Here is a 26,360-nt window from a genome sequence, read left to right on the forward strand (position 1 = left end):
ATCCATGGATGGAATGTTACGCTGGCCCTTTAAGAAACGCCACTGTATGGAAGTGTCGCGAGAGTGATCTGAGGAGAGCAGCGCGATTTCCCAACGTGTTTCGGATGATGCTCATTGTCGAATCAAGGCCACAAAAGTCGATGATATAACCACAATAGTGAGAAATATGCACTTTTAGTAGTTTGTGAAGTCCTCCTCAGTGTTTGCTGGCCGGATGGCTGTGTATTGTGTTGATTAATGGTGATTGATGGTCATTTCTGTGTGGGGAAATCACAACTCTTATCGAAGCGTAAGTGATGAACTATCACCAATACCAGGATAACGTTAAGATTATTTTGTGTATAATTTGATGTAATCCAGTGTTTTTGATTTGTGGTTATTTTGCCTAATTAAGAGGGGAGAAGAGTTTTCTGTGTAGGCCCTCAGTGTGTGTCTGGGGCGAGTGTGAAACATCAGAGGGAAAATCGAGTGTGTCATTCAATGTGAAAGCGCTTACAGGTTATAGAGTGGTGATGAAAAGTAAGTTTGAATATCATTCATTTAATGTTTGAAGTTGTACAAGTGTTTATTTGCTGATGTAAGACTAGGTGTTAAATTGTTTAATCATTTTTGAAAGGTATTGCAAATACTCAATGTAATTTCTAATTTCATTGCCGGGAATTTTGCATGTAGCATAGCCTTTTCCTGGTCTTCTGTGCTGACAAATGTTATAATTATTTGTGCATTTGTTTTCTAGAATGAGAGGCTGCTACTGTTGTCTATGTTAGCTAGCCTAGTTTGTGTGATTGAGTCAATTAATGTTGTAACTGATAACAAGAAAAATAGAGAGACTCATTTTGATGTGAGAAGCAAACTTTATTGATTTCACTCACTTTACACAAACCTTTCTACTCTTAAGTTCCTGAAACTTTGCTTAATTAACGCTGCGCCGTTCCAAGTGCAGTCTGGAATAAAATACCCACGTTATAAAATACCCACATTATATATTTTTCATTCTGTGTCCGGTGTTGTCACTATCTCACGTACTGGGCCATACAAATATTGACAATCTCTTATAAAATTCATTATCCTCTGACTTTTCTTGAGCTATTGATGCCCTTGTTTTTCGTTCTCCGTGTCTTTGTATCTGTATAGTGAGAGAGGTGATTTAAAACTGTAAAAATCTTTCCAAAATACCACAGTAAGGTAAACAACCAAACTCTAAACTCCTAAATAAAGAATTAAATTTGATCAAATCAAAAGTGACAATATACACCACTGATCAGAAGTTTAGGATCTCTTAACTGAAATGATTCTCGTAACCTTAAATTTTTAAATCTTGAGGAGTTTGCCTCACAGGAAAATTACCACCAAAAATGAAACTTCTGTGTGAAGTGTCCCTCTCATCTCAGGGCAAGTCCTTAAGAAACCACTTGATAAAATGACAAAAACATATTTCAGCAGATACAACATTCATTTCATTTTGGTCAGTTTGTTTTCATTGTCTGTGGTAAAAACCTCAATCCCCAGAGTTATATTTGTGTTGATCTAGTTTAGAAAGTTCACTTTTATCCTAACATGTAAAGAATGAGCGACTCTAGACTTTTGAACAGAAGTGAATGTTTGTGTTAAAATATGTTCATGTCCTCAGCTGTATATTTATGTAATGCTGTACTCGTCTGTATTTTTGTATATGTGTGTGCCACAAGGGGGCACTAAAGTGTCAGCCACAGAAGACGCGTTTGAGTTATGTTTGTCCCAGTTGTTTTACGGTTCTCTTACTGATGGCTGTCTGACCGTGAGACTGATGTGTCAGCAACTAAAGAAAAATAAATATGCCAAGAGCGGCTAAAGATGATCCATCTCTCGGTTATTTTTTTCCCGAACCCAACGCTAACTGCATCAAAAGTTTAACAAAACTCAACAGGTTATGGGTCCAGGAGTTGTTCGGAGGACAAGTTTGTTGTTTTCCACCGTTTAGAAAGTTGCGACGAATTGTGTGCTAACATGGCGGAACAACGGAGGGCGTACAGTTTGCCTCGACTGACATTCAACGGAGATACGACGAAGTATGAGATTTGGGAGACCAAAATGTTGGGACATTTATCAGGGTTAAAGGACACGGTGCTAAAAGCACCGCAGTCGGAAGCTGAGATAGCAGCGGATGCAAAGAAAAATGCTGACACATATGCCGAATTGATTTTACTGTTAGATGATAAAAGCCTCTCGTTAATTATGAGGGATGCGCCCAATAACGGAAGAAAAGCTCTGGAAATATTGAGAGAATATTATGCACGGAGGGGAAAGCCCCGGATAATCAGCTTATACACCATGTTGACATCGCTTCAAAAGTCAAATGATGAAAGTGTAATGGACTATATCATCCGAGCGAGACTGCCATCACAGCACTGTGCAGATCAAGGGTAAAACAGGCAAACCCGAACAAGAGTGTGAGGTGTGTATTCAGGGAAAGTTTGCCCAAACCAGAAATAGGGACCCTGATACCAGAGCCAATGCTCCTTTACAGATGGTACACACAGACCTTGCAGGTCCAGTAGCAACAGAGTCGATAGACGTTTACAAATATGTGCAATCATTCACTGACGATAACTCGAGCACAGTGTTCGTATATTTCCATATGACACAAGAAAAGTATACTAACAAGATACCACAGCGTTTTGATATGCAAGACTGTAGGACTAGAAAAACACCATGCGAGCAAAAGTTAGTGTATACTGACGATGCAGTAAAGATGAAAGATGTCCGAATGTACAGAGAAGCTGTGGGAAGTCTTATATACCTGACTACTTGCACCAGACCCGATTTGAGTTTCGTAGTGAGCAGGTTATCATAGCATTTTGCTGAACATACAGAAGAACAGTGGGTCACTGTGAAGCACGTGCTTAGGTATCTGAAAGGTACAGCAGGGAAAGGGTTAAGTTTTAGGAGAAACGACCGTGAGAAACTAGGTATACAAGCCTACAGTGATGCTGACTGGGCAGCTGATACCAGTGACGGACGCAGTACTACGGGGTACTGTGTGAATCTAAGCCAAAACAGCTCTCTAGTCTCGTGGAAGACTAGAAAGCAGCCAACTGTGGCGCTATCCACCTGCGAAGCGGAATATATGGCACTCGCTTCAACCATACCAGAGTGTTTATACCTAGAACAGATACTGGGAGGTATAGATAACTACAAATACACGCAAACTTTTCTCTTCACTCTCTCAACGGAGGCCGTCGCATTTTCCTTGCTCCCGTCCTCCCCTTTTTTTCCTGCTGATCTTGTGTCTCGTCTCGTATCATCTATTGAGAGATTCTCTCTGCACTGCTCTACAAGTGAAATTATGGATCTGATCAGCTGGTCTCTCAACGCTATTGACACCATCTTCTCGACGAGAAGTTTGGGTTCGGGGGAACCTGTCTGCCCTGACGGAATGTTCGCAGAACGTCTCCCAGGCGTCCACGATGGACGCCTGGGAGAGATGGCGGATCGTGTGTCTGGCTCCTCTTTCCGTGGAGGACATTGAAGATATCTACCTATTCGGAACCATGATAACAGGTATTATGCTGATTGGATTAGGCTGTGCCGTTTGTTATCGAGAAATTAAGAAAACGGTAACAGCTCTCAAAAGTCTCAAGGCTGCCCGTTATGATGGAAGTCGTGGGAAGAGCGGTCGGCTCTGGAAATGAGACCAGTAACCGCAATATGGATTCTATCACGGAGAAGCTCACGACTTTGCAAAGGAAAATTGATATTGTTGGAGACCAAAATGGACAAAGAGAGTAGCCGTGGAAATGGAATGCGGTTGCTCGCCCCAAGACAAAACAATCAATCTTATCTTTTTCGACTCCCCCGTATCAGCCTTGGCCAAGGCTGCTGCTGGAATTCAACCCTGAGTGGAGCAGTACGGAGAGACGCTCTTGTGTCCCTCCCCCATTCTACTGAAACACCTGCACAGACTATCACACAGACTATCACACACACAAACATATGCAGCACTCGAGGGCGGTCACTTTGACCCGCCAGCCTGACAAGTGGGTCTGTATACGGCGCCACCATGGCAGCAGAATCAGATGGCTGCTTGTTGGAACTGGATTACTTATCCCTGTTGCAAGTCTTGTCTATGGTGTATTGTGTACATGTTTTTCTCCTCACCTTCCCCATGTTATGCTTTATCTTCTTCTAAAAATACATGTCGTTGCACTGTACTTGTATGTGGGTAATGACAATAAATTGAATGAAATAAAAGTCAAATCAAACTGTAGTGAGGAATATTAGGGAACAATTGCTCTTGCCAAAAACCCTATAAACAGACGGAGATACAAACACATAGACATAAAGTATCACTTTATCAGGTCTATTGTGAACGATGGAAGAATGACCTTGATGTATTGTCCTACTGATAACATGATTGCTGATGTAATGTAAATGAGATGGTTCATCTCAAGAGGTTATTCCTCTTCAATAATCCTGAACCAGAATTTACAACAAAGATCCTGTTGTTCATGAACATGTTTATTCTGTTCTCTGTCTGTTATTCTCTCTTCCCTTTATATTCAGATCAGATATTTATCAGATCTCATGAGAGATCACTGCAGATGATGAGTGAACCAGAGCTGTTATATGATTCATAACCCAAAGAGAAAACAGGATATAGTTTCTCAGTGAAAGATTGATCAGTAAAAGAGTGAATATGACACATGGACTTCACATCATTAAATGAGACTCGACCCTTCTCATAATCCACAAACACACCGATCCTCTCAGGCTTCACACTCAGAGGAAGATCAATAAGATTCTCATCAGCATAATAACTGTTATTATACAAAACCACAGTCCAGTATCCATACTGAGGATACAGTCTGATCCAACCTGTCCTCTTCACAGATTCTTTGGCCACACCCACACGCCACCAATTTGACCCCTTCACCTGCACCTCATAATAAAAACACCCTGAAGAGAATCCTTCATTTCCAACAGCACAGAGACGTTTATCAAACTTGTTTTGTCCTGTATCTTCATTCTTCTCTGTTTCATATCTCACTTGTTTCCCATCAGGAGACACAATGAGCCGAGGATGAGCTGAATCAGCATCCAGAATCACATTCACTGTTAAAATATGAAGAATTCTGTTTAACACATGAATGATGTCATAATGATGAGAATATTAGTCTGTTTAACACATGAATGATGTCATAATGATGAGAATATTAGTCTGTTTAACACATGAATGATGTCATAATGATGAGAATAAGAATATTAGTTTGTGCTTTTCTAGAAACAAAACATAATCACAGTACATGAACTGATATATAATAAAAGATCAAACTAACAGAGATGATAAACAAACTCATCATGACAAGAACAACAAGAGAAACACATTTAAGTCGACATGTTCATGTTATATTTCTGTCTCATATAAAGTGTATTTCATCATAAAGTTCTCAGATTGTGAATGATTGGTTGTGTTCTCATCATACAGTATCAGTCATGTGAGACAGATGATCAATACTGAGTGTGATTGTGGATCATAAAACAACAAACACACAATCCTGACAGATATGAGACACTATTCAGTGTCAATACAACTCTAGAAAGAGTCACAGATTGAGATTATTATGAGTCCAGTTGTGTTCAGATGAAGAAAAGAAGAAGACGTGTACATCTAAGATGACATCAGGATGAGTAAATGATGAGTTTCATTTCATTTCTGGGTGAAATATTCCTTTAAGACTTTAAGAGTAAATCTACAGTGTTGTTCTGGTGTGTTTTTATAGAGCGTCAACATCACAGTTTCAGTCTTTGAGTCTTTTGTGACTCTTTGTCTCATGTGTGAATGTGACTTTACAAAAGACTCAAGAAGCATTCTGAAACCAGAACTTCACACACTATTGTTTGTGTGTATATCTATTGCCAGATATGAGTGAATTTGATCTGTTTTTATATATTGATGATTATTAATATGAACTGAAACTGAATTATATTCTGTGTTTGATTCTGCCTGGTAAAATAAACTGATTTCTTAATAAATTCTTCAGAAATATTTATTTCCAGTAGATCAGAAGGAGTCTGGTGTCAGGATAAGATCATAATGGGGCTTTGATGTTGAATGGAGTATGATATAGGTCTGCAGTGGTCTCCAGTGGTCTGCAGTTGTCTACAGTGGTCTGCATTGGTCTACAGTGGTCTACAGTGTCTGCAGTGGTCTGCAGTGGTCTACAGTGTCTGCAGTTGTCTGCAGTGGTCTGCAGTGGTCTGCAGTGGTCTACAGTGGTCTACAGTGGTATGCAGTGGTCTACAGTGGTCTGCAGTTGTCTGCAGTGGTCTGCAGTTGTCTGCAGTGGTCTGCAGTGGTCTGCAGGGGTCTGTAGTGGTCTCCAGCGGTCTAGCGAGACCTCTCAGTCCGGTTTAACAGACAGGGTTTGTCTTAAATCAGGACTAGGCATTAAACTAGAATGAGCTTTTATAAAAATGCTTATTAAAAACATTACTGCTGTGCATCTTAAGACAAAACAACAGCACTGACATATTTTAAGACGTCATTGAAAGATATTTGAAGTTAAGACTCTATCGGTTTAAGTCTTGTCTGTGAAAGCGAGCACTAAAGAACTGAACTCTAATCTTGGATCTGTAGAATCTAATATTTGTAGTTGTAGTGGGGTCTATTACTCACAAGATTTGTCTCTTTTGGTTTCTTGTCACTGTTGTCTTTGGTTTGTTTACTGTGAGACTGCTAACATGTATTAACACACACAAACTTTACTAATATCACTTTGAATAAAACTGTCCAATAGGCTTCATTTATCAGTGTAATGATGATAATGGACAGTTTATGGATTAGTTTATAATTGTCTCATTCTTCAATAATCTTTTTTGGCTCATTTCCATGTGATCTGGAACAGCATGTCTGCTATCTGTGCGGCCAAATGAGTAATAATCTCATGAAACAAGTAAATACTTTCTTAGTCTTAATAGTTCTGTCATAGAGTAATAAAGTGTTAGTGTTCAATCCTTCAGATGAAATGATGACAAGCGTTCTCTTACGTCTCTCCCCAGTTATTTGTCTGGGTGTGAAAAAGACGAACATAAAAGAAAAATCAGGTTTGTAATGGACGGATCTAAAGTACCTTTCTGAACAACTGACTCAAGTTAACATGAGCTTAAATAACTGATTTATTTTCAATGGTTTAAATTGATGCAGTTGTCATTAATTCAGTCATCTTGACATTCAGAAGTCAGCATTTAGTCCTTAGATTTAGTTTTGTATGACATTTTTATAATAGAATATTCAGATAACATTAGTTAGTTAGTAGTGCTCATGTATGTCCTCTGGAAGTTATGAAATAATATGTGATTTATTATCATTTTCCTTTATTTTGCGTAGTCAAAAGTTTTATTTTCTTATGTCTTTATCAAATGTATTGTCTGTACAGCTGTTGTGTATCAATGGAATACTGTAAAAAGTGCTTTAGAAATAAATGTGAATTTAACTGATGTTTTCTTTTCTTCTCATAATCTCACAAAAGCTTCGGCTCATTGACGCTGGTGTCAGGGGTGAGAATTTAGCTTTGCTTTTATCTAATGATTTGATGCTTTTGTACAATTCACATCCCATGAATTCATTAGAATAAAACACCTCATAAAATACATATAAATCCCATGAGATCATGCTGGTTTCTCAAGAACCTTCATCTCCAAACTCAGAACCTCAAAGCATTTTAAACTGCATTAAAATAAGCTTTAAAATAAATGGTTTCAAAAAGAACTTCTTACATTACACATAAAACTACATTACACATATCTGTATTTATGCATTGAGCACATGCATTTATTTCACTGTTTGTGAATGAATTATTGTGAAACATTTCTAGGATAAATCTGAGTTCTGGGCTTTATGATTCTTATCTCACGTCAGTTCACATCAGATTTATGAGGTTTGATGGTCAGTTAATAAAGTATCTCTGTGTCTCTATCAGGAGCTGAATCAGTAAATCATGTTCACATGTTCAGACGCTGATAAAGATCCTATAGCTCACTTCACATTGAGACACAAACAATCACCTGTAACAGCTGTAGATCTAAAACACTTGAGTCATGTGATCAAACTTTCACTTACCTGCATGTTTTCTTAACAGTGAAGTCACTAAAACACACAGACAGTATTGAGTTATACAGAGTCCACAACAGAATTATACTTATGATCGATAACACAGATATATAAGATGTTTAATAATGTATAAATTAAATTAATAAAGACATTAAAATCAATTTACCGCTTTCTACAGTCCTCTTCTCTCTCTGTGTAAGAGTGTAAGTCTCACGCTCTGTGGAAAATTTAATGTAAAGAATAAACTGAATTAAAATCTAGAAAACAGAAAATACAAAAGAAACTTGAACAAACATAAACATTTAAATAAGATATCATATTTCATATTTGAATCATTAAAAACTCAGTTGACCAAACAACAAATTGTCAATCACTTAAAAAGCCAAGAGATAAAATTACCATTCAGTATTCTCTGTTTCTCTCTCTGTAGTTCTAAAGAGAAAACAGCATTGAAATGATATTACGACTTCACAACAGGAATAACAAACACACTATATTATTATTCAAAGATTTGCTCTCATGTGATGATGGTGTTTGTATATTTTCCTGTATTGACCCTGTATATTGTGTGTTTAGTTTAGTTTCCAGCACAGATCATAAAACTTGAGAAGTTAAACATCTCAAATGTGTGTTTAGCTGAAGATAAGATGAATCTAAACCTATATAAAGTTGCTTTTAAAACTGTGACAAACATCATTCACACACACTCCATGAGATGCTCAATGCCGACATAAACAACGTTTCTGACTATCTACACACTATACAGTATTTGTACATATTAAATATGATAAAACACATGAATGTTACCTCTCTTTTTACAGACAAACACAGTGATCAGTATCACACCGATCACACTGAGAACAACAGCAGCTGATATCAGAATCACTGAAGATCTCCAAGAGTGAAACAATTTACCTGTAAAACAAAACTGAGACTCAATGTTTACAGTCTAAAATAACTCAGTTTCATTCTAAATATAAACAATTACACAATGTTTTTACTGCAATATTTTACATGTAAACTCAAGTGCAGTGCAAACGTCTGAGTTACGTATGTAACCTCTGTTCCCTGATGGAGGGAACGAGACGTTGTGTCGAGCCGACAGATGGGGTTTGACTTGAGAACCAATCGTCTTCTGACTATTTTGAAAAGGCCAATGAAAATTGGCGAATGAAATTTGCATGCCGGACTCCGCCCCGGATATCCGGGTATAAAAAGGAGATGGCGTGCAGCATTCATTCATCTTTTGTGCTGACTCTTGATTGCTGCAGCGGACGGCAAGTATTGCGGCAAGAAAGGACACAACGTCTCGTTCCCTCCATCAGTGAACGGAGGTTACATACGTAATCGAGACGTTCCCTTTCTGTCGGTCTCTCGACGTTGTGTCGAGCCGACAGATGGGGTTCCTATGGAAAACGCCACAGCTCTGTGCCGCGTCACAATCTCTAGCGCAGCGACGCTGACTGGCCTGGGTGTGTCAGACGTGAGCACTAGCGCAAAATTGTAACCATCCAGTGGGTGGACAGGGGTTCCTAGAGCTTTGGCAAAGATGAGAGGCCCCTGCCGTCGACCACAGACGGAGGCCTTGTTTCTCTAACTGCGAGAAGCCTCCGTAGGGCCACCGGGGAAGCGCTGTTCCCTCGGGGGGATATGTGCTACGGAGCCCAATTCCCGCCGTAGGGAGGAGAATAGTGGAGACACCAACATGGTCTCGCCAGTAGGGGAGAACTCATGGGAGGAATGCGCGGACTGAAGTACCGCTAGGTGGATGTCCACCTGGAGAAGGTCATGGGTCACCACGTGGGGAAACATCTCATGAGGATACATCAGACAGAACAGCCCTGTTGGGGGATTACTACGTGTGGGGCACTAGGTCCAGTTAGAGCTGCTATGCGTGACAATTCAGCTGAGGGGCTGCTCCGCCCAGCCTGCCGCCATGGCGGGCTTAGTGATGAATGGAATGCCTATTATTCTTCAGAGGGGAAAGAAGTGAGGCAAAATAGCGCACTGACCTGCCTAGGAGGGGGAAGGCGCTTTCGCAGGCTTACGCCCTACCGGCCGCCGGTCTCACATGTTACAAGACTCAGGCTTACACCGGTTCCATGTGGGGGTTGTAAACCCCTGCGAAGGTGTCGGGCGTAGCCCAACCCGCAGCTCTACAGATGTCTGCCAGAGAGGCGCCCACAAGGAGGCCACACCCCGAGTGGAGTGTGCCCTCACTGGTGCGACAAAGAGCTGTTCAGAGCTCCTGCTCTGCGTGCGGTCCAGGCAGAGGCGCGGCGCGCGTACCGGACACAACACGGAGGGATAGGGTCTTCCTCCCCAGTGGGTAGCACCTGCAAGTTCACCACCTAGTCCCGAAGGAGAGTGGTGGGAACCTTGGGCACGTAGCCAGGGCGGGGTCTCAGGATCACGTGAGAGTCACCGCCCCGAATTTTAGGGGATCCGCGGATACGGAAGTGCTTTCAGGTCCTCTACCCTCTTGATGGGTGCGAGCGCTCGTAGTAGAGCCATCTTCATCACAAGATGAGGAAGAGCTCGTAGGGGGGGCCTCTGGAGGTCTCACGCCCCTCAGGAACATAATGACCAGATCATGCTGCCCTAGAGCCTTACCAGCAACTGGTTTGTGATAAGCAGCTATTGCGACTACATACACTTCAGCGTGGATGGGGAGAGATTACTCTCCAGTCTCTATGCAGGAAGGACAGCACGTACCTGATCGAGCATTTCCGCGGGTCTTCTCGCCGAGAAGAACACCAGGACGAGAAGAGGTCTAGTCTCGGATTCCATAACGTTCCCTTCCCCTGCAAAAGAAGGCACTGGGGGGAAGCGTACTTCCGCTTGTCCCGCGGCCAGCTGTGCGCCAAGATATCCGTCCCGAGGGACCTCGGTCAGGGAGTACCAAAGCGGGCAATGGGTGGCGTCCAGGGAGGGTGCCAACTGAGCTGAACTACGCAGGGCTGGAGCCGCCACTCTCCGCGAGGCGTCGACTGATGATAGAGCACGTCGGCTCTATGGTTCAGGTCGCCTGGGATGAGTGGGGTTAACAGAGACTTCGTCACCTGCTGACTCCACAGTCCTTCGACAGGGGAATCGCCCAGGGGGGAGTTGTCGTTGTGGACTCTACAGGAGGAGGAGTCGGGCGAGTTGCGTTAACTGCCGTGAGCGAGGACCGCCCTGACGGTGATATACGTTACGGCAGTTGTACTGTCTGCCGGACCAGCTTGCTGGCCCTGCACGAGAGGCCGTAGCCCGCTCAATGCAAGTAGAACAGCTGCCCAACTCTAGGTCTGGGACGGCAGGGAGGCGTAATTATGATATGCCTGCTGCGTCTCCGGGGCCACCAGTGTGGACATCGTCTGGCCCAGGGTCCGCGCTGTCACCTCGGTCACTCAAGGGACAAGGTCCTGCATGATTCTTCCAACGCCATGCCTGGCAACTTTGCCCTCGGTGTTGTGAGCCTTCGACATCAGAGATGCCGAACACCTACAAGCTTTGGACTGAAGACTTGGTCGACCTCCCCAGGTGGCCGCCCACGGTATGCACCCACGGAGAAATTTGCTCTTTTAGAAAAACACCTCTGGAACTGCTGAGACGCCCAGCACTCCGCTGCACCACGCCGTCAGCAATTGATAGTTGTCATCAGATGCGAACAAAAGGTGAATGAATGCAGCACGCCGTCTCCGTTTTATACCCGGATATCCGGGGGCGGAGTCCGGCATGCAATTTTTTTTTTTAAAGTCAGAAGACGATTGGTTCTCAAGTCAAACCCCCTCTGTCGGCTCGAAACAACATCGGGAGACCAACAGAAAGGGAACTATGTTAAACAACATCAGACATGTACAAAAGATCTGATGCTGTCAAACTTTCTTAATGTCAAGAATCATCATCATCATCATCATCATTTGACCCCTAAAGACAGCTGATCATGTTTATATATAAGGACTCATTTCTGTGTGGGGAAGAAAACAAAACAATGTCTCCTGAATCAAATAATCTGCTTTTAAACTGTTAAAGTAAATGATGAAAATAACATCACGTGAGACTCCTGAAACCTCTTTAACTGATGTCAGTGATTTATATTGAGTTCAGTTATGAATATGTTCATGTTTTCTACTGCTTGAAATGATCATGAGATCAGAGGAAATACAGAACATAAATCTGTACTCACTGGATGTGATGATCTCAGCCTCCATCATGTGATGATTCATTCTGACTCTGCAGTGATATTTAGTGTCAGTGTTATATACAGTGATCATGTGTTTCACACTGAATCCATCTGTGTCATCTCTGTGTGTGTCTGTAGATTCAGATGTTAAAGTGACTCCTTCACTGTTGAGCCACACAAGATCAGGTTCAGGATACCAGCCTTTAGATTCACACTGTAGATGAAGACCACCAGAAGCATCAAACCCATCTACAGTGATCACTGGAAGACGACCTACAGCTACACAAGACAATGAAGAAAAACAGTTGTTTATTACATTTTCTGCAAACAAACGTTTCTGATTTTTGTTCTTCTAACAACAGAAAAACAGAGACTGTCCTCCAAAGAATTTTACCTATAGGTCATTTGTACAAACATCGTATTATGTCCAACAGTTCCATATTGGATGAGCTCCTTCAGCAGCAAAAGCTTTTAATCATTACCTTTATTAAAGCTACTTTTATAAAACGGTTATTCCATATGAGTAGCAAAGTTTCATAAAGTAAATAAATATTTAGGCTATTGTAATGCAGTCAGCCGTTATAAATTAGGGTATTTTATAAGGGCTTAGAATCATGCTTAGCCAATCAGAATCAAACATATTATAAGAAATAATATTTATGGTTTTGAAGAGATTTTGGAACACATCTCAACCAAACAAAACACAAGAGTGAAAGTACAGTAACAGGGATTTATTGCAGAAGTTTTGTTAAAAAAACTGTAGATTGAAAAACATTTTTTGTAAAAGGTACAGTGCATCACATTAAGGTAAGAAAAAAAGTGGTTCAGTGGTTTTATTTACCTTCAACTCTCAGATCAACAGTGACGTCATCATACCAGGATTCAGACTGAATGAAACAATTGTAAAGTCCTTCATCAGAGATTTGGACTCTTGAGAGTTTGAGTGATGTGTTTCCTTTCTCTAGTTCTTCTTTAAACACTTGAGTTCTTCCTCTGTACGGCTGAAGCTGATCTGTGTTTATGTCTTCATGATCTTTATACAGATGAACTATTGAGTCTTTGAGATCAAGTCTGGTCCACTGGACTCTCATCTTCACAGCATTGATGTTGGGTTTGATAGAACACGGCAGAATCACATCTTCACCAGATACAGTCATCACAGGAGCTGAAGGTCCAACTACATCAAACCCATCTGATAGAAGAGACAGAAAACATGTCTGAACTCTTATAGTATGTCATTGGGTTTGTGTAGCTTTAGCATGTTGATAAGAAACAGTCCATGTAAAACATTATCATTACAGTTTGTTTTCATTGTATGTCAAATGTCAGTTTTAACACGTTGCAATGACCTAAAGGAGTCATATAAGACAGCAAAAACTAAAATTATTGTTTGTTATAGATGTAATGTAATGTGTATACACGATTTCAGGTTCAAAAGAGTGTATTTTTACAAAGCTTACCGCACTGAAAAGCGAGGTGTGCTATGATTGGTCAATCATAAAGCTCTATTCGAATTGTTACTAGTAAGAATTAAATTAGTGAGCTCTTTAATTTAGTTTTTACTAGTAAAAACCCATTAAGGATATGTATGGGAAGCTGAATTAACTTAAATTGTCCCCAGCTTTACTCGTCATAATTGCATTTTTACTAGAAATAATTAAATTACAGAGCTCTAATACTCAATTTTGACTGGTAAGCATAATAATTAGAGAGCCCTCAAATTCAATTTAAAACTAGTCAGAATTCAGATTTTACCAGTAAGAAACACTAAATTGGAAATCTTATTCAGTTGTTACTAGTAATATTTACGATTAGAGAGCTCTGTCTTTGCAATCTGACAATAACTGAATTGGAGAGCTCCGCAATAGCAATATCGTGATCACGAGAGGAAGAACCCAAGTGCAGGCCGGCTGACTGGGTTAACATATCTTTAATATACGAACACAAAACAAACACCCACGATGGGGGAAAACACTAACAAAATTAAAATCCCAAACTGAAAACAAACACTTCCCACAAGGGGGGCAAAAATAAACTACAGACACGATACAACGTCACACAATCAAGACGGACTTGGCAACGGGACATGGAGGCAACGAGATATGGAGGCAGCGAGACATGGAGGAAGTGAGACATGGAGCCAACTAGACATGGAGGCAACGAGACATGGAGGCAACTTGACATGGAGGCAGCGAGACATGGAGCCAGCGAGACATGGAGGCAGCGAGACATGGAGGCAGCGAGACATGGAGGCAACTAGACATGTCTCCAACGAGACATGTCTCCAACGAGGCATGGATACAACGAGACATGGAAACAACGAAACAAGGAGACATGGAAACAAGGAGACATGGAAACAAGGAGACATGGAAACAACGAGACATGGAAACAACGAGACATGGAAACAACGAGACATGGAAACAACGAGACATGGAGGCAACTAGACATGGAAACAACGAGACATGGAATCATGAGACATGGAGACAACGAGACATGGAGACATAGAAACAACAAGACATTGAGGCAAAGAGACATGGAAACAACGAGACACGGAGACATAGAAACAACGAGACACGGAGGCAAAGAGACATGGAAACAACGAGACATGGAGACAACGAGGCATGGAGACAACGAGACATGGAAACAACGAGACATGGAAACAACGAGGCATGGAGACAATGAAACATGGAAACAACGAGACATGGAGGCAACTAGACATGGAGACAATGAGACATGGAAACAACGAGACATGGAAACAACGAGACATGGAAACATCGAGACATGGAAACAACGAGACATGGAAACATCGAGAAATGGAAACATGGAAACAACGAGACATGGAAACAACGAGACATGGAAACATGGAAACAACGAGACATGGAAACACGAAAACAACGAGACATGGAAACAATGAGACATGGAAACAACAAGACATGGAAACAACTCTAATCATTGTTGTTACTAGTAAGAATTGAAATATAGTGCTCTCTAATTTAAATAGTAAAAATGCAATTACGACGAGTTACGCTGGGGACAATTTAAGCTAATTCGGCTTGCCACGTCCTTGCGTTGTAATGGTTTTTAACAAAAGTGTTCATGCACAGCCGGTCTTGATCTCTCCAAGGTTTGTGAAGCAATCATCTGTGAAATGCGCTGCACACACTTGAATATTCAGATTGTTCTGAAACAGTGTTGTAGATAAAATGTACCCATTAGTTTTTAGTTTTCTCATCTTCTGGAAGGGCAAACAAAGAGGCTTTCTTTTCGCAATGAAACACAGCGTCTCCACGACATGACTGCGGCGACCCAATGAGATGCACACCTTACTTGCGTTTACATTTGGGCGGTCTTAGTCAAGTCATACCACGAAGTGACGTACATTCGCTGGGGTGTGGTTACACAAGGTGTTTCATACGGTGGCCAGAAAGTGCTAAACAACAAATCTGAAAACTAAAAACAAATCTAAATGCAAAATAAAATACCCAAAGTCAAGTCAGAATCCACATCGACAAGTCTGAAAACAAAACAAGTCAGTCACACCGGAAATGGTATGTATTTTGTTGGAATGGGATAGCTACTGCTGATTAAACGAAACTCCTGTCAATCAAGATATCCAGGACGCTTAATGTTACGAGAAAGGAAATGCATATGTGATACAGCGCATATTCATTGATTAAGGTTTAAATGCCAAATATTGTTAATAAAGTTGAAACAGGCTCTTCTTGCATTAGGAGTAGATGCGTCTCTGTTTCACTCTGCATGCATGCGCGGCGTGAGCCCTGAGCAGCACACATAGTGCATCTGAAAGAAGACCTGTGTACCATCCATGATCGTCTTCACCCTCAGAAGATACAAACAATATATATCAGGACCCGGTCATGAACTCAGGTCGCCAGTGTGGTAAAACGTTACTTAACTGAATAAGCCACAAGAGGTCCTTAGAACCCAGAAGATGATGGAGACGGCGTGACACCGGAGAGTAACTTTTATATAAAGAATATTATTCACATTGACAAAATAATCCCAAGAAATCCAAGATAGGGAACTAATCTTCAAACACAGATCAAAGAACTAAAGAAAACTAGGGCTTTAAATACACACAGGGAAAATGAGGCACAGGTGAAAACCATGATGAAGGACAGACAAAGATAGCAATAGAACTCCAGTCAAACGCTGACTATATAAGCAAATAACATGATATGTAGGGGAAAGTGGGGTGAGTTGTGCCAGTTTTTACTCAAAGTGACTTCAAAGTAAAGCCATGAATGAAATGCCTTCAACTTGAGAATGTACATATATTTCAGGATGTGGTGCATCCCTGGGAACAATAACTTTGGATCTGAAATCAATTGTTTCAGAAATATAGCTTTTGGGAAAAAAGTGGTCTTGTGGCACAACTTGACCCTGACACGGGGTGAGTTGTGCCTTTGGGGAGAGTACGCTGGGGTAAATTGTGCCAGTGATTTCTGAAGTAAAACAGAACATTCTAATGTTGTGAACTGTAGTGCTATATGAAAGCAAGACAAATGAAATGCAAAATTGATCATGTAAGGTTTATTTAGATATTGTCACCCTATTAAACTGTTGGATTAAGTCATATTTTGTAGTTTTTGGGAAAACACAAAAAATTAAATACACAATAGGCCTAGCTATCTTGTCTATTCCTTAACATCCCACTTCTCAATGCTGCAGGGGAATATAAACTTCTGCTCCCTTCTGGCTGTACCTGTTAATGGGGTGTGGGTAGTTCCTTGAGCACATCATCTCTAGGGATGACTCGTTCATAATTCTTTTTAAATGTAAAGATGGGCTTTCCATCCACAGACTTCTGACAACTTTGCCTTAGAAACTTTTTTTTCTTCTCCACCAATCCAACGTAATTATAGGATTTGGTTTTACCTGCAAAGCTGGAGATGTCACTCTCTACTGTAGACAGTCGCTTTTTTGGGGGGGGTTTGGTTGGTTTGGTTGGTTTGGACACTTTCAGAGCCCCTCTCTTCTAATTTTCATTCATTTTCGGTTTTTCAGCCCTATTATTTTCACTGTTGTGTGTGTATGTCAAATAGTTGAAGTGCTAAAATGTAAGAGTACAATGTACAGTTACAAATTAATAATATGTTGAAAATAATCATAAGTGGGGGTGAGTTATACCACTGACACAACTTAACCCAGGCTCTTGGCAGAAATCACCCCACACCCACAAGTTTGAAAACTAGCATGATCCAGCAGTGAAAAGCTAACATCATGCTCACTGTATATACACATTGTGTAGCCTGTGTGACGAGAGGGCCAGTGGCAAATCAGCGTCGCCAAGGCAACGGCGCAATCAAGCCGCCACACCTGCAGATCGTCACCACCTGATCCCCATCAAGCTCACCCTTTATAAGCAGAGGAAGAAGACGAAAGGGTGAGCTTGTTCTCAGCAGGGACACGGGTAACTAACCTCTGGTTTTCTTCCCCTTACAGACACCAGCGAGTGACGATCTGCAGCAGCACGGTTTTCTTCCACGGGACTCTCACCTACTTCCCTTTTAAAGGCACGAGCACCCCAGGATTTCACAGGATTGAGGACGCGCCGACTTCCCCATGGCCTTCTCTCCAGAAGTCGTCACTACACGAAACCTCTCCAATAAATCACCCTCCGGGGCTAAAATTGTATAGTACTGTGACTGTCTCATTTAATGCCTGCCACACCTGCTATAGCACTAAAAAATGTGTGTAATGTTTTTCCAACTTGTCTATAATTGTTCAGACACTACAATCAAGAAACCTTGATCATAAAAAGTTTACTTTGAAAGACAAAAAACTTTTTTTTGAGCTAAAATGTGCTTCTCATGCCGTGTGTCTCTTCTTTGGAGGATGAGTAAAATGGATGGCTTTACAAAATTATGTGGTCACATGACCAATTTCTTCTATGGTTTTCCAAAAACAAGGGGTGGAACTACTTCCCCCTGGCACAAATCACCCCACTCTCCCCTACTTTAATCTGTGTCCCTGTTGCTTGTGATGAGAGTGACAGACGCCATCATTTGTTTTCACTTATAAATATGAACATAAGTCTTGATATCTTGATTGAAAGGAGTTTTATCCAATCAGCAGCAGCCGTCCCATTCCAACAAAATACCAACCTTTTCCTGTTTGACTGATTTGTTGTGTGTTTTCTGACTTATTTTGATTTCTGACGTATTCTGTTTTCGGACTTTTGTCAGAAAATGACATGTGCCATATGACCCGTTTTAGATGTTATACGAAGTTTAAAAACAGTTTTTATAATGTGTGTATTATTACCTGCTCTTGAATCTGTTATTCCAGCAAAAAACAGCAGAATCACACAAATGAACTTCATCACTCCGAAACGCAGCTGCTCAAAAATATACAAAAACATTCTGTTTATACAAATACAACAGTTCACCTTATTCATATACATACAATAACATTCACATACAATAAAACTGATAAAAGTTACTTCTAGAAAAAAGGCTAATATGAAAATGTCAGTTAACACTTAGTCACTAACTAAGTTATTTATGTTTATTAATTTATTGACACACAGTTGGATTCTCAACATCATCAAGTGTAACATTCACCAGCAGTGACTTCTTTCTGTAATGTTATCCTGTATTTCTCAACACTGATCATACGATCAGAAAAACATGTGCAGTCATTCAAACATCGAACATCATTTATACAAATTGAATTTATTAAGAACTTATTCACAGATAGTGAGATGCACTTATATGAATATTTTAAGGAGAGAATGATCAACAGCATCATGTCAATGAGGAAACACAAGCTCAGAATAAAGACGCCATATTCCAGATAGAAAAGATTCTGAAGGGAACAGTTCTGCATAACCACACCGCACAGATCTGTGTTGTTTATATTTATAAATGTCAATTACATTTAATCTGTTTCTTACCTTCAGCTCAACATTTGGTGTTTTTACGATCGTCTGAAGTGTGTGAATAAAATCTGTCGATGAGAGTTTGTTGTGGATTGAACAGGAACACTTTGTTTCACTTTCTCTTCTCACCTGAAGTGTTCACGGCTCCTCCCTCACTGTAAAGCTACTGTCTGTAATATACAGGAAACTGAAGAGAACTGCAGGGCTTATGACTGACATCTCCAGACAGATACAGATACTCAATGTTTCAGTGGTCAGTAAGATGAACGGCTATAAAATAATGAATCAAACTGAAACTGGATTTTTGTCATACAACATGAAGTGTTATTACTTTTATTCAACACCGAGCTTTATGTCAAACTTGTTCTTGTGTCCTGTCTTCATTCTTCTCTCTCTCATGTTGTTTGTCTTCACATCTCACTTGTTTTCCATCATGAGACACAATGAGACGAAAATGAGCTGAATCAGCATCCAGAGTCACATTCACAACACAAAAGAACACATTCACCTCCAGTCTTTATCTGGAGTTAACTTTAACTGATACAGACTCTCTTACTCATCCAGTCGTCCCTCATCTCATCGTCTTGTGTGTCATAAACCCAAATGCACATTTATCATCCAGACACTTCAGGAATAATCTCTGTTGATTCATTTAAGATAATAAATACATGTGTGATCTGATCCATCTCTCTGTCATCTGTATGTGACACTAAACTTTGAGGACCAGGGACCCGTTTCAGAAAGCAGGGTAAGTGCAAACCCAGTGTAAATTAACCCCAGAAAACGGGATACTCTGGGTTTTCAGTTTCAGAACGCGAGGTATATCAAACCCGTGACCGCGGGGTAAGTCAAGCCCGTTTCAGAAATCAAGGTATCTTATACTTAGAGTGAGTAACCATAGTAACCTACTCTGTGAACCTAACCTGGTCGGGAGCAGGTTTTATTTCACTAACCCGAGGTTTGTTACAATCTCCGCCCCTGTTAGAAGCGCAAGCGGTGTTGAAATTGCCTTCGCCGTTCGTTTTTTCAATCGTTTTCCTTAATCGCGCACAAGTTTGTGACACAGACATTAAAATGGCATGTCCATTTATTCAGGAACCCGTAGATGAGGAAATTGCATTCATTCGGAGAGAGTTAGATTTACGTCGGGAGAGAATATAGTGAAGCCCCGTTTGGATGTTTTATCATATCCGGAGGATTCTTTATTTGAGCGATACCGTTTTTCTTTACAGTCCATTAAATATATTCACAATCTGCTTCATCCTTACATCACAAACCTCACTCGTCGGGGACACACTGAGCAGATTCTCTGTATGGCTTTATGTTTCTTTGCTAATGGAAGCTTTCTTTATAACACCGGGGATGCAGAACACGTTAGCAAGGCAACTGTATGTAGAGCAGTAAGATAAGTGTGCATCGCTCTCAAGCACTTTTTATACATTTGTGTTAAGTTACCTTTGAGAGCCATCAAAGAGGAATTTCATAGGACTGCAGGTGAATGGTGAACGTCTTTCTGAATAAGCTGATCAAAAATAAATGTGGTCTTGCTGCCACCTCTGGAAGTAAACTAATAATTTAAATACCCTTTAGGATTTTCCAATGTGATTGAGTGCACATGTAACGGGTCTCACTCGCCCCGCTCTGCGTGGTCTTCGAACCGACATCGGTCAGAATGGGAGACGGGCGATCTAACGACGAGCCTAAAGACCGCAGTCCCTATAGTGTCTGTCAGTAGAGCATCTCTGTTGGTCGGGGAGTGAGGCTTACACACTGCAGCTCTTCACTAGCTGGCCTCCGTTACACATAGCTGGAGCAGGTGCAAGCATGGCCAGTTTTTTGTCTTCTACAGCCACAGTGCTCGGTTCTCATGTCCTCATAACTTTCAAGGACAGTTTATTAAATATATCAAACATTTCCCAGTCAGGCATCCTACTAGCAAGAGCATTTAAACTCACCGGACTGAATGATGTTTTTATATTTCATTTTCAGCTGCTGCCATGTTCTTTTTATTGCAGAAGGATTGCACCTACATGACAAAAATCTTAGGTCTATATATATGTGGCGGGATGGTAAGGCGGAGAGCAAGATAACTAAAATAAACTCACTGTAGCCAACTACGCCACCTAAGGACTTTCACCCCAGGATATACTAGTGTTCAGAGGAAATCTAAACCCCAGGTTCGTTCTTTCCAGAGAGGACTGAGACAGTTCTGCCAATTAAAACAAATGTTTATTTTATTAAAATACAATTCCTATGACAGTCACTAAAAGGTACCTTCCAATACAGTTACCAACACGGGCCAAGAAAAGGTACGTAAAAGAACAAACAATGTAAACACTACGGGCAGCCTTGGATCGTAAAAAGGCACAAACAGGGAAAAATAATATTGCCCCACCTAAAACAGTAATCACTCACTACAACCAACCACACACACTGGTGTTGCCCCCTGAACAACAGGGCATGAGAAACTCACTCGTGTTAAACACTGCACCCCAACAAGAGGTGGGTAAAATACCCTTTCTACGAGTGGCCACAGGAGCCCCGAGCACTTACAATAAGTACAGTTAACCACAAACAAAAATAAATAAATCAATAGTTACTGGTTCTTCAGTGAACTTCCTCAATGGGAAGCACTTCGTCTACAAACACAGATGGGGTAAGCCAAGGACGAAAACCGAAACACCCAAATTATAACAATCACTGAGAGAAATTGTCACAAAACAAAAACACTAATGAAAAGAAAACATTCAAAATTGAAACAAAACGTGCAAAATAGAAACAAAACAAAACAGCAGCGTAATCCGGGGCAGTGCGTCTTGCCATTAAAGATACGCTTGCACAGTCAGAACTGGATGCAAGCCTGTTATACACCTCCCTCCGACTGCGTTCACGATCCGTCTAGCTGCACTTGAAAGGTGTAATGACTGCAGGACACAAACCTTACATTATACACTAATATTATAAAATCACATTCTACATATCACTCGTAAGATCACATTCACACTGATTCACGTACCTGATCAAACAATGAATGGGTAGATATGCTTACACGGCTCAGCTGGACGCAAGCCTGTTATGCATGTCACTCTGACTGCGTTCTCAACCAGTCTAACACATCTGTACAGGTTCTAGCTGCACTAGCACTGTGTAATGACTGCCTGAAACAAACTTTAAATTATACACTAATATATGACAACAACCCACATATCACTCACTCACATACCTGATTGACCAATACCCAGACTAAATGCCCCGAACCACACGACTCCACTAGGAACAGGCGACCAGGATGCAAAGAGTAACGCACACCCAGCCATTTGAATACTGCCTTTTTATTTAGAGCGCAATCATGGTAATTCGTCACCAGCCGGTTACCTGACACCACTAAATTTACTGGGCAGATACTGCCAGTTCTCCACCAGGGGGAGTTATAGGGAGATTTCTATTCCACTACAATCCACCCCATCCACTTGCATCGTCGTCCCGACGATGAACCCTTACCCTCTTAAATCTTAACTCCAGGGTCTAAATAAAGTGGCATTAGGCACAATCATCTGGGAATTCATAGCCCCTCTCTCCCTACCCCACCCAGCCGCAGGCAACCGGTGCAGGTTGGAATGTCGTCCAGCAGTGACACGGGTTGTCCTCCTCAATCCATCATCCCTCACATGCTCTTCTACTTCGGAGTTAGAGCGAGGTACTGAGGCCACTGGTTGCTCCAGCCTGTTGGTGCGGCCGTCATTATCATTAATTTGGCTAGAGGGTGGGATTAACGGGATGTTACATGTCACAGGAGCCGGCGTTTGAGGTCCCAGTCCAGCTTGAGGTGCCAGTCCAGCTTGAGGTCCCAGTCCAGCTTGAGGTGCCAGTCCAGCTTGAGGTGCCAGTCCAGCTTGAGCGACAAAAGGCCCGGACACAAGGGCCCAGCCATCTTCAAACTCTTCCTCTTCACCCTCCAAGGGCAACACCGCCTCCGCCTGACCACTCTCTAGGCTTCGAGTGGGAATATACGGCTTCAACAGCGTGCGATGTACATGCTTTATCCTACTCAGGTCATGGGCTGGTGCAATTGTATACACTGCTCCCCTTTCAGTTGGGGCTTTTAGCACCTGGTAACGTACCGTACTCCAGCAGTCTTGGATCTTATTACGGCCTCTCCTGGAGTGGTCACGCAGTAATACCAGTTGGCCCTCCTTCAGGGGAACCTCTCGAACCTTCAAGTCATGGTTTCTCCTCCGATAATCAGCCGCCATTCTCGTTCGGTCTTTAGCTCCTTCAAATGCCATCTGAAGTCGGACTTGATGCTCCACGACCCAGTCATGTATGTGGCCTGCCACAGGGTCCTCAATCCTACCTAGTAAGAAATCCACCGGCAGCTTGGGATCTTGGCCAAACATCAAATAATAAGGAGACTCACCCGTGGACTGGTGGGGGGTAGTGTTATAACAAAACAGAAGCTGGGGAAGACAAGCAGTCCAATCCCTTTTCCTTGTTGTAGGCAGGGTGCGTAGAAGATTATGAAGCGTGCGGTTAAATCGTTCACACTGACCATTGCCTGCAGGGTGATACGGGGTAGTTCGAGACTTGGAAACACCATAAAGGCCACATAATTGCTTGATCAAGGAGCTCTCAAAACTCCGTCCCTGATCGGAGTGCAGTCGGCTTGGTACCCCAAATTTATAGAACCATTCCGTAACCAAAACATGAGCCACTGTAGAAGCACGTTGGTCACGAGTGGGAACAGCTTGAGTGAATTTTGAGAAGATGTCCGTCATGATGAGTACATTTTCCATCCCATTTTGGGCTGGTTCAAGGAGGGTAAAATCAATAGCGAGCGTTTCATTTGGACATGATGCAAGGAGGTGGTTCATAAAGGTACGTACCCCTGGCTGAGAGTCCTTAGAATGCTGGCATCGGTCACACTACTGGCACCATTGTTTCACCTCCAAAGACATTCCAGGCCAGTAACACCGCCGGCGAACCAGCTCCAGGGTCCGTTGCACCCCCTGATGTCCATGCCCCTGGTGAAGTTGCGTGAGTACTTCCGCCTTCAATGACATAGGGAGGACCAACTGCAGAATTTCCTCACCCCCATCAGGACGTAGTATGCGACGGTATAGGACTCCCTCCTGCTCAACAAGACGATCCCACTGTCTCAGTAGTGATAACACAGGCTTTGTCAGCTTCTGCCGCTCCTCAGATGTCGGCTGGTGTTTTCTCCACCAAAAGTATAACAACTCCTTGATGACCGGGTCCTCATTCTGCAAAGCACACAAACTGGCAGGGGCGTAACAGGGCAAAACGGAAATGGCTGCTTGCACTACCCAGGGAGCAGGCTCCACTGAGACTTCATGAAAAGGCCCCAGGTCTGGGCAGCTCTCCAAAGTTCCCCCTTCAGTAGGCTCCACATATTGTCGTGAGAGGGCATCTGCATTTTGATTCACTTTGCCAGACCTGTACTTGATGACATAATCAAACACCGCTAATTGAGCTACCCAACGCTGCTCCGTAGCACCGAGTTTAGCAGTGGCAAGATGACTTAGAGGATTATTGTCAGTATAGACAGAACACTTCTGGCCCAATAAATATTCTCGAAACTTTTCAGTCATGGCCCATTTTAGGGCCAGAAATTCCAGCTTCATGGAGCTATAATTTGTCATATTACGTTCGGCAGGTCTCAAACTTCGGCTGGCATAGGCAATGGGTCTAATTTTACCCCCCTGCTCCTGGGAAAGAACAGCGCCCAGGCCACGATGACTAGCATCAACCTCTAGAATGAAGGGTAGAGAAAAATTAGCATAGGCCAAGACTGGTGCTGTAATGAGTTTCCTTTTAAGGCTCTCAAAGCTGTTCTCAATCTCCTCAGTCCATACGGTGGGGAGGCTCTTTCCAGAACCCTTCCTCTTCTTAGAGCCCACCAATTCAGCTACCAACCGATGTAGTGGGGCAGCCAGTGCTGCAAACCCCTCCACAAACCGTCTATAATAGCTCGCAAATCCAAGAAAGGACCTTAACTCTGAGACGTGTGTGGGTCTTCTCCACTCAGCCACAGCTGTAATTTTCTCAGGATCTGTGGAGACTCCATCCGGAGATATTACATGCCCCAAGTAACCCACCTTTTGTTTGAGGAATGAACACTTATTCAGCTTGGCTTTCAGGCCTTGTTGTTTTAGCCGCTCCAACACACTTTCCAGCCGCACTAGATGTTCTGCAACAGAGGGGGAGAACACAATGACATCATCTAAGTACAACAACAACGACTGGCAATGCTGGGCCCCGAACATCCTCTCCATCAGCCTCTGAAAGGTACTTGGGGCATTGCACAGGCCGAAGGCCATCCGATTCCACTCGAAGAGACCAAAGGGGGTACAAAAGGCAGTTTTAGGCTTATCAGCTTCAGTCACTGGAACTTGATTATAACCACTTGCCAAGTCCATCGTTGTAAACCATTGAGCACCAGAGAGGGCATCAAGAGACTCTTCGATTCTTGGAAGGGGGAATGCATCCTTCCGTGTCTTCCCATTCAGTTGTCGATAATCCACACACATTCTGAGGCTACCATCCTTTTTCTTGACTAAAACAATGGGTGAGGCATAGGGGCTACTACTCTCCCGGATGATTTGTGCCTCTAGCAACTGATTAATATGGGCCTTCACAGTTTCATAATCTGAGGGGGGAATGCGTCGGTACCTCTGCCTAACGGGGGTCTCATCGATTAGGGGGATGTCATGAGAAATTAATGTGGTACAACCTAAATCTGTGTCATGAGAGGAAAAAACGGAACTATATTTGTTGAGCAGCAACCGTACATTGTACTGATCTTGTTCGGGGAGGGGAGACAGATCTAAAGCATTTATCTTATCATGAATAGAACAAACTTCCATGGAAGACGCAGTGGCAGTAGCAGTCCGAACCTCTTTGACCTCAGCTGGTAGACTAACAACACTGCTCATAGTAAGAGTACCAATTACAGTGCGAGGATATAATACAATGTCTGTAGTCCCCACATTGACAACTGGGATGTATACTGTACTACCAGTTACCCCAACCAGTGATGGAGAGGCCAACAGTCCAGCTGGTAGTCCAGTATCCGGAGGCTCAAACAAAACAGAAAGCCCAGCGTACTGGGCAGAACACGTAACAGGCACAAGTTTAATAGTACCGCCCGGGACACGACAAACCCTTCTCCCCCGCACTCT

At 42.3% G+C, this 26,360-nt stretch overlaps 1 protein-coding gene across 1 annotated transcript; it reads right to left on the minus strand.

The window, feature by feature from the left end:
• Positions 1–838: 838 nt before the first annotated feature.
• Positions 839–19,294, minus strand: LOC306893690 (butyrophilin subfamily 1 member A1-like). Its single transcript, XM_079455641.1, has 9 exons — positions 19,177–19,294; positions 18,546–18,618; positions 13,099–13,449; positions 12,261–12,536; positions 8,897–9,004; positions 8,489–8,521; positions 8,256–8,306; positions 8,099–8,125; positions 839–5,091 (listed from the first exon to the last, which is right to left on the minus strand). The coding sequence occupies exons 2-9, from the start codon at positions 18,601–18,603 to the stop codon at positions 4,562–4,564; spliced, it is 1,434 nt and encodes a 477-aa protein (XP_079311767.1). The 5' UTR covers positions 18,604–18,618; positions 19,177–19,294; the 3' UTR covers positions 839–4,561.
• Positions 19,295–26,360: the final 7,066 nt, after the last annotated feature.

This window comes from Barbatula barbatula (assembly GCF_947034865.1).
Source record: "Barbatula barbatula genome assembly, chromosome: 5".
Taxonomy (NCBI): domain Eukaryota; kingdom Metazoa; phylum Chordata; class Actinopteri; order Cypriniformes; family Nemacheilidae; genus Barbatula; species Barbatula barbatula.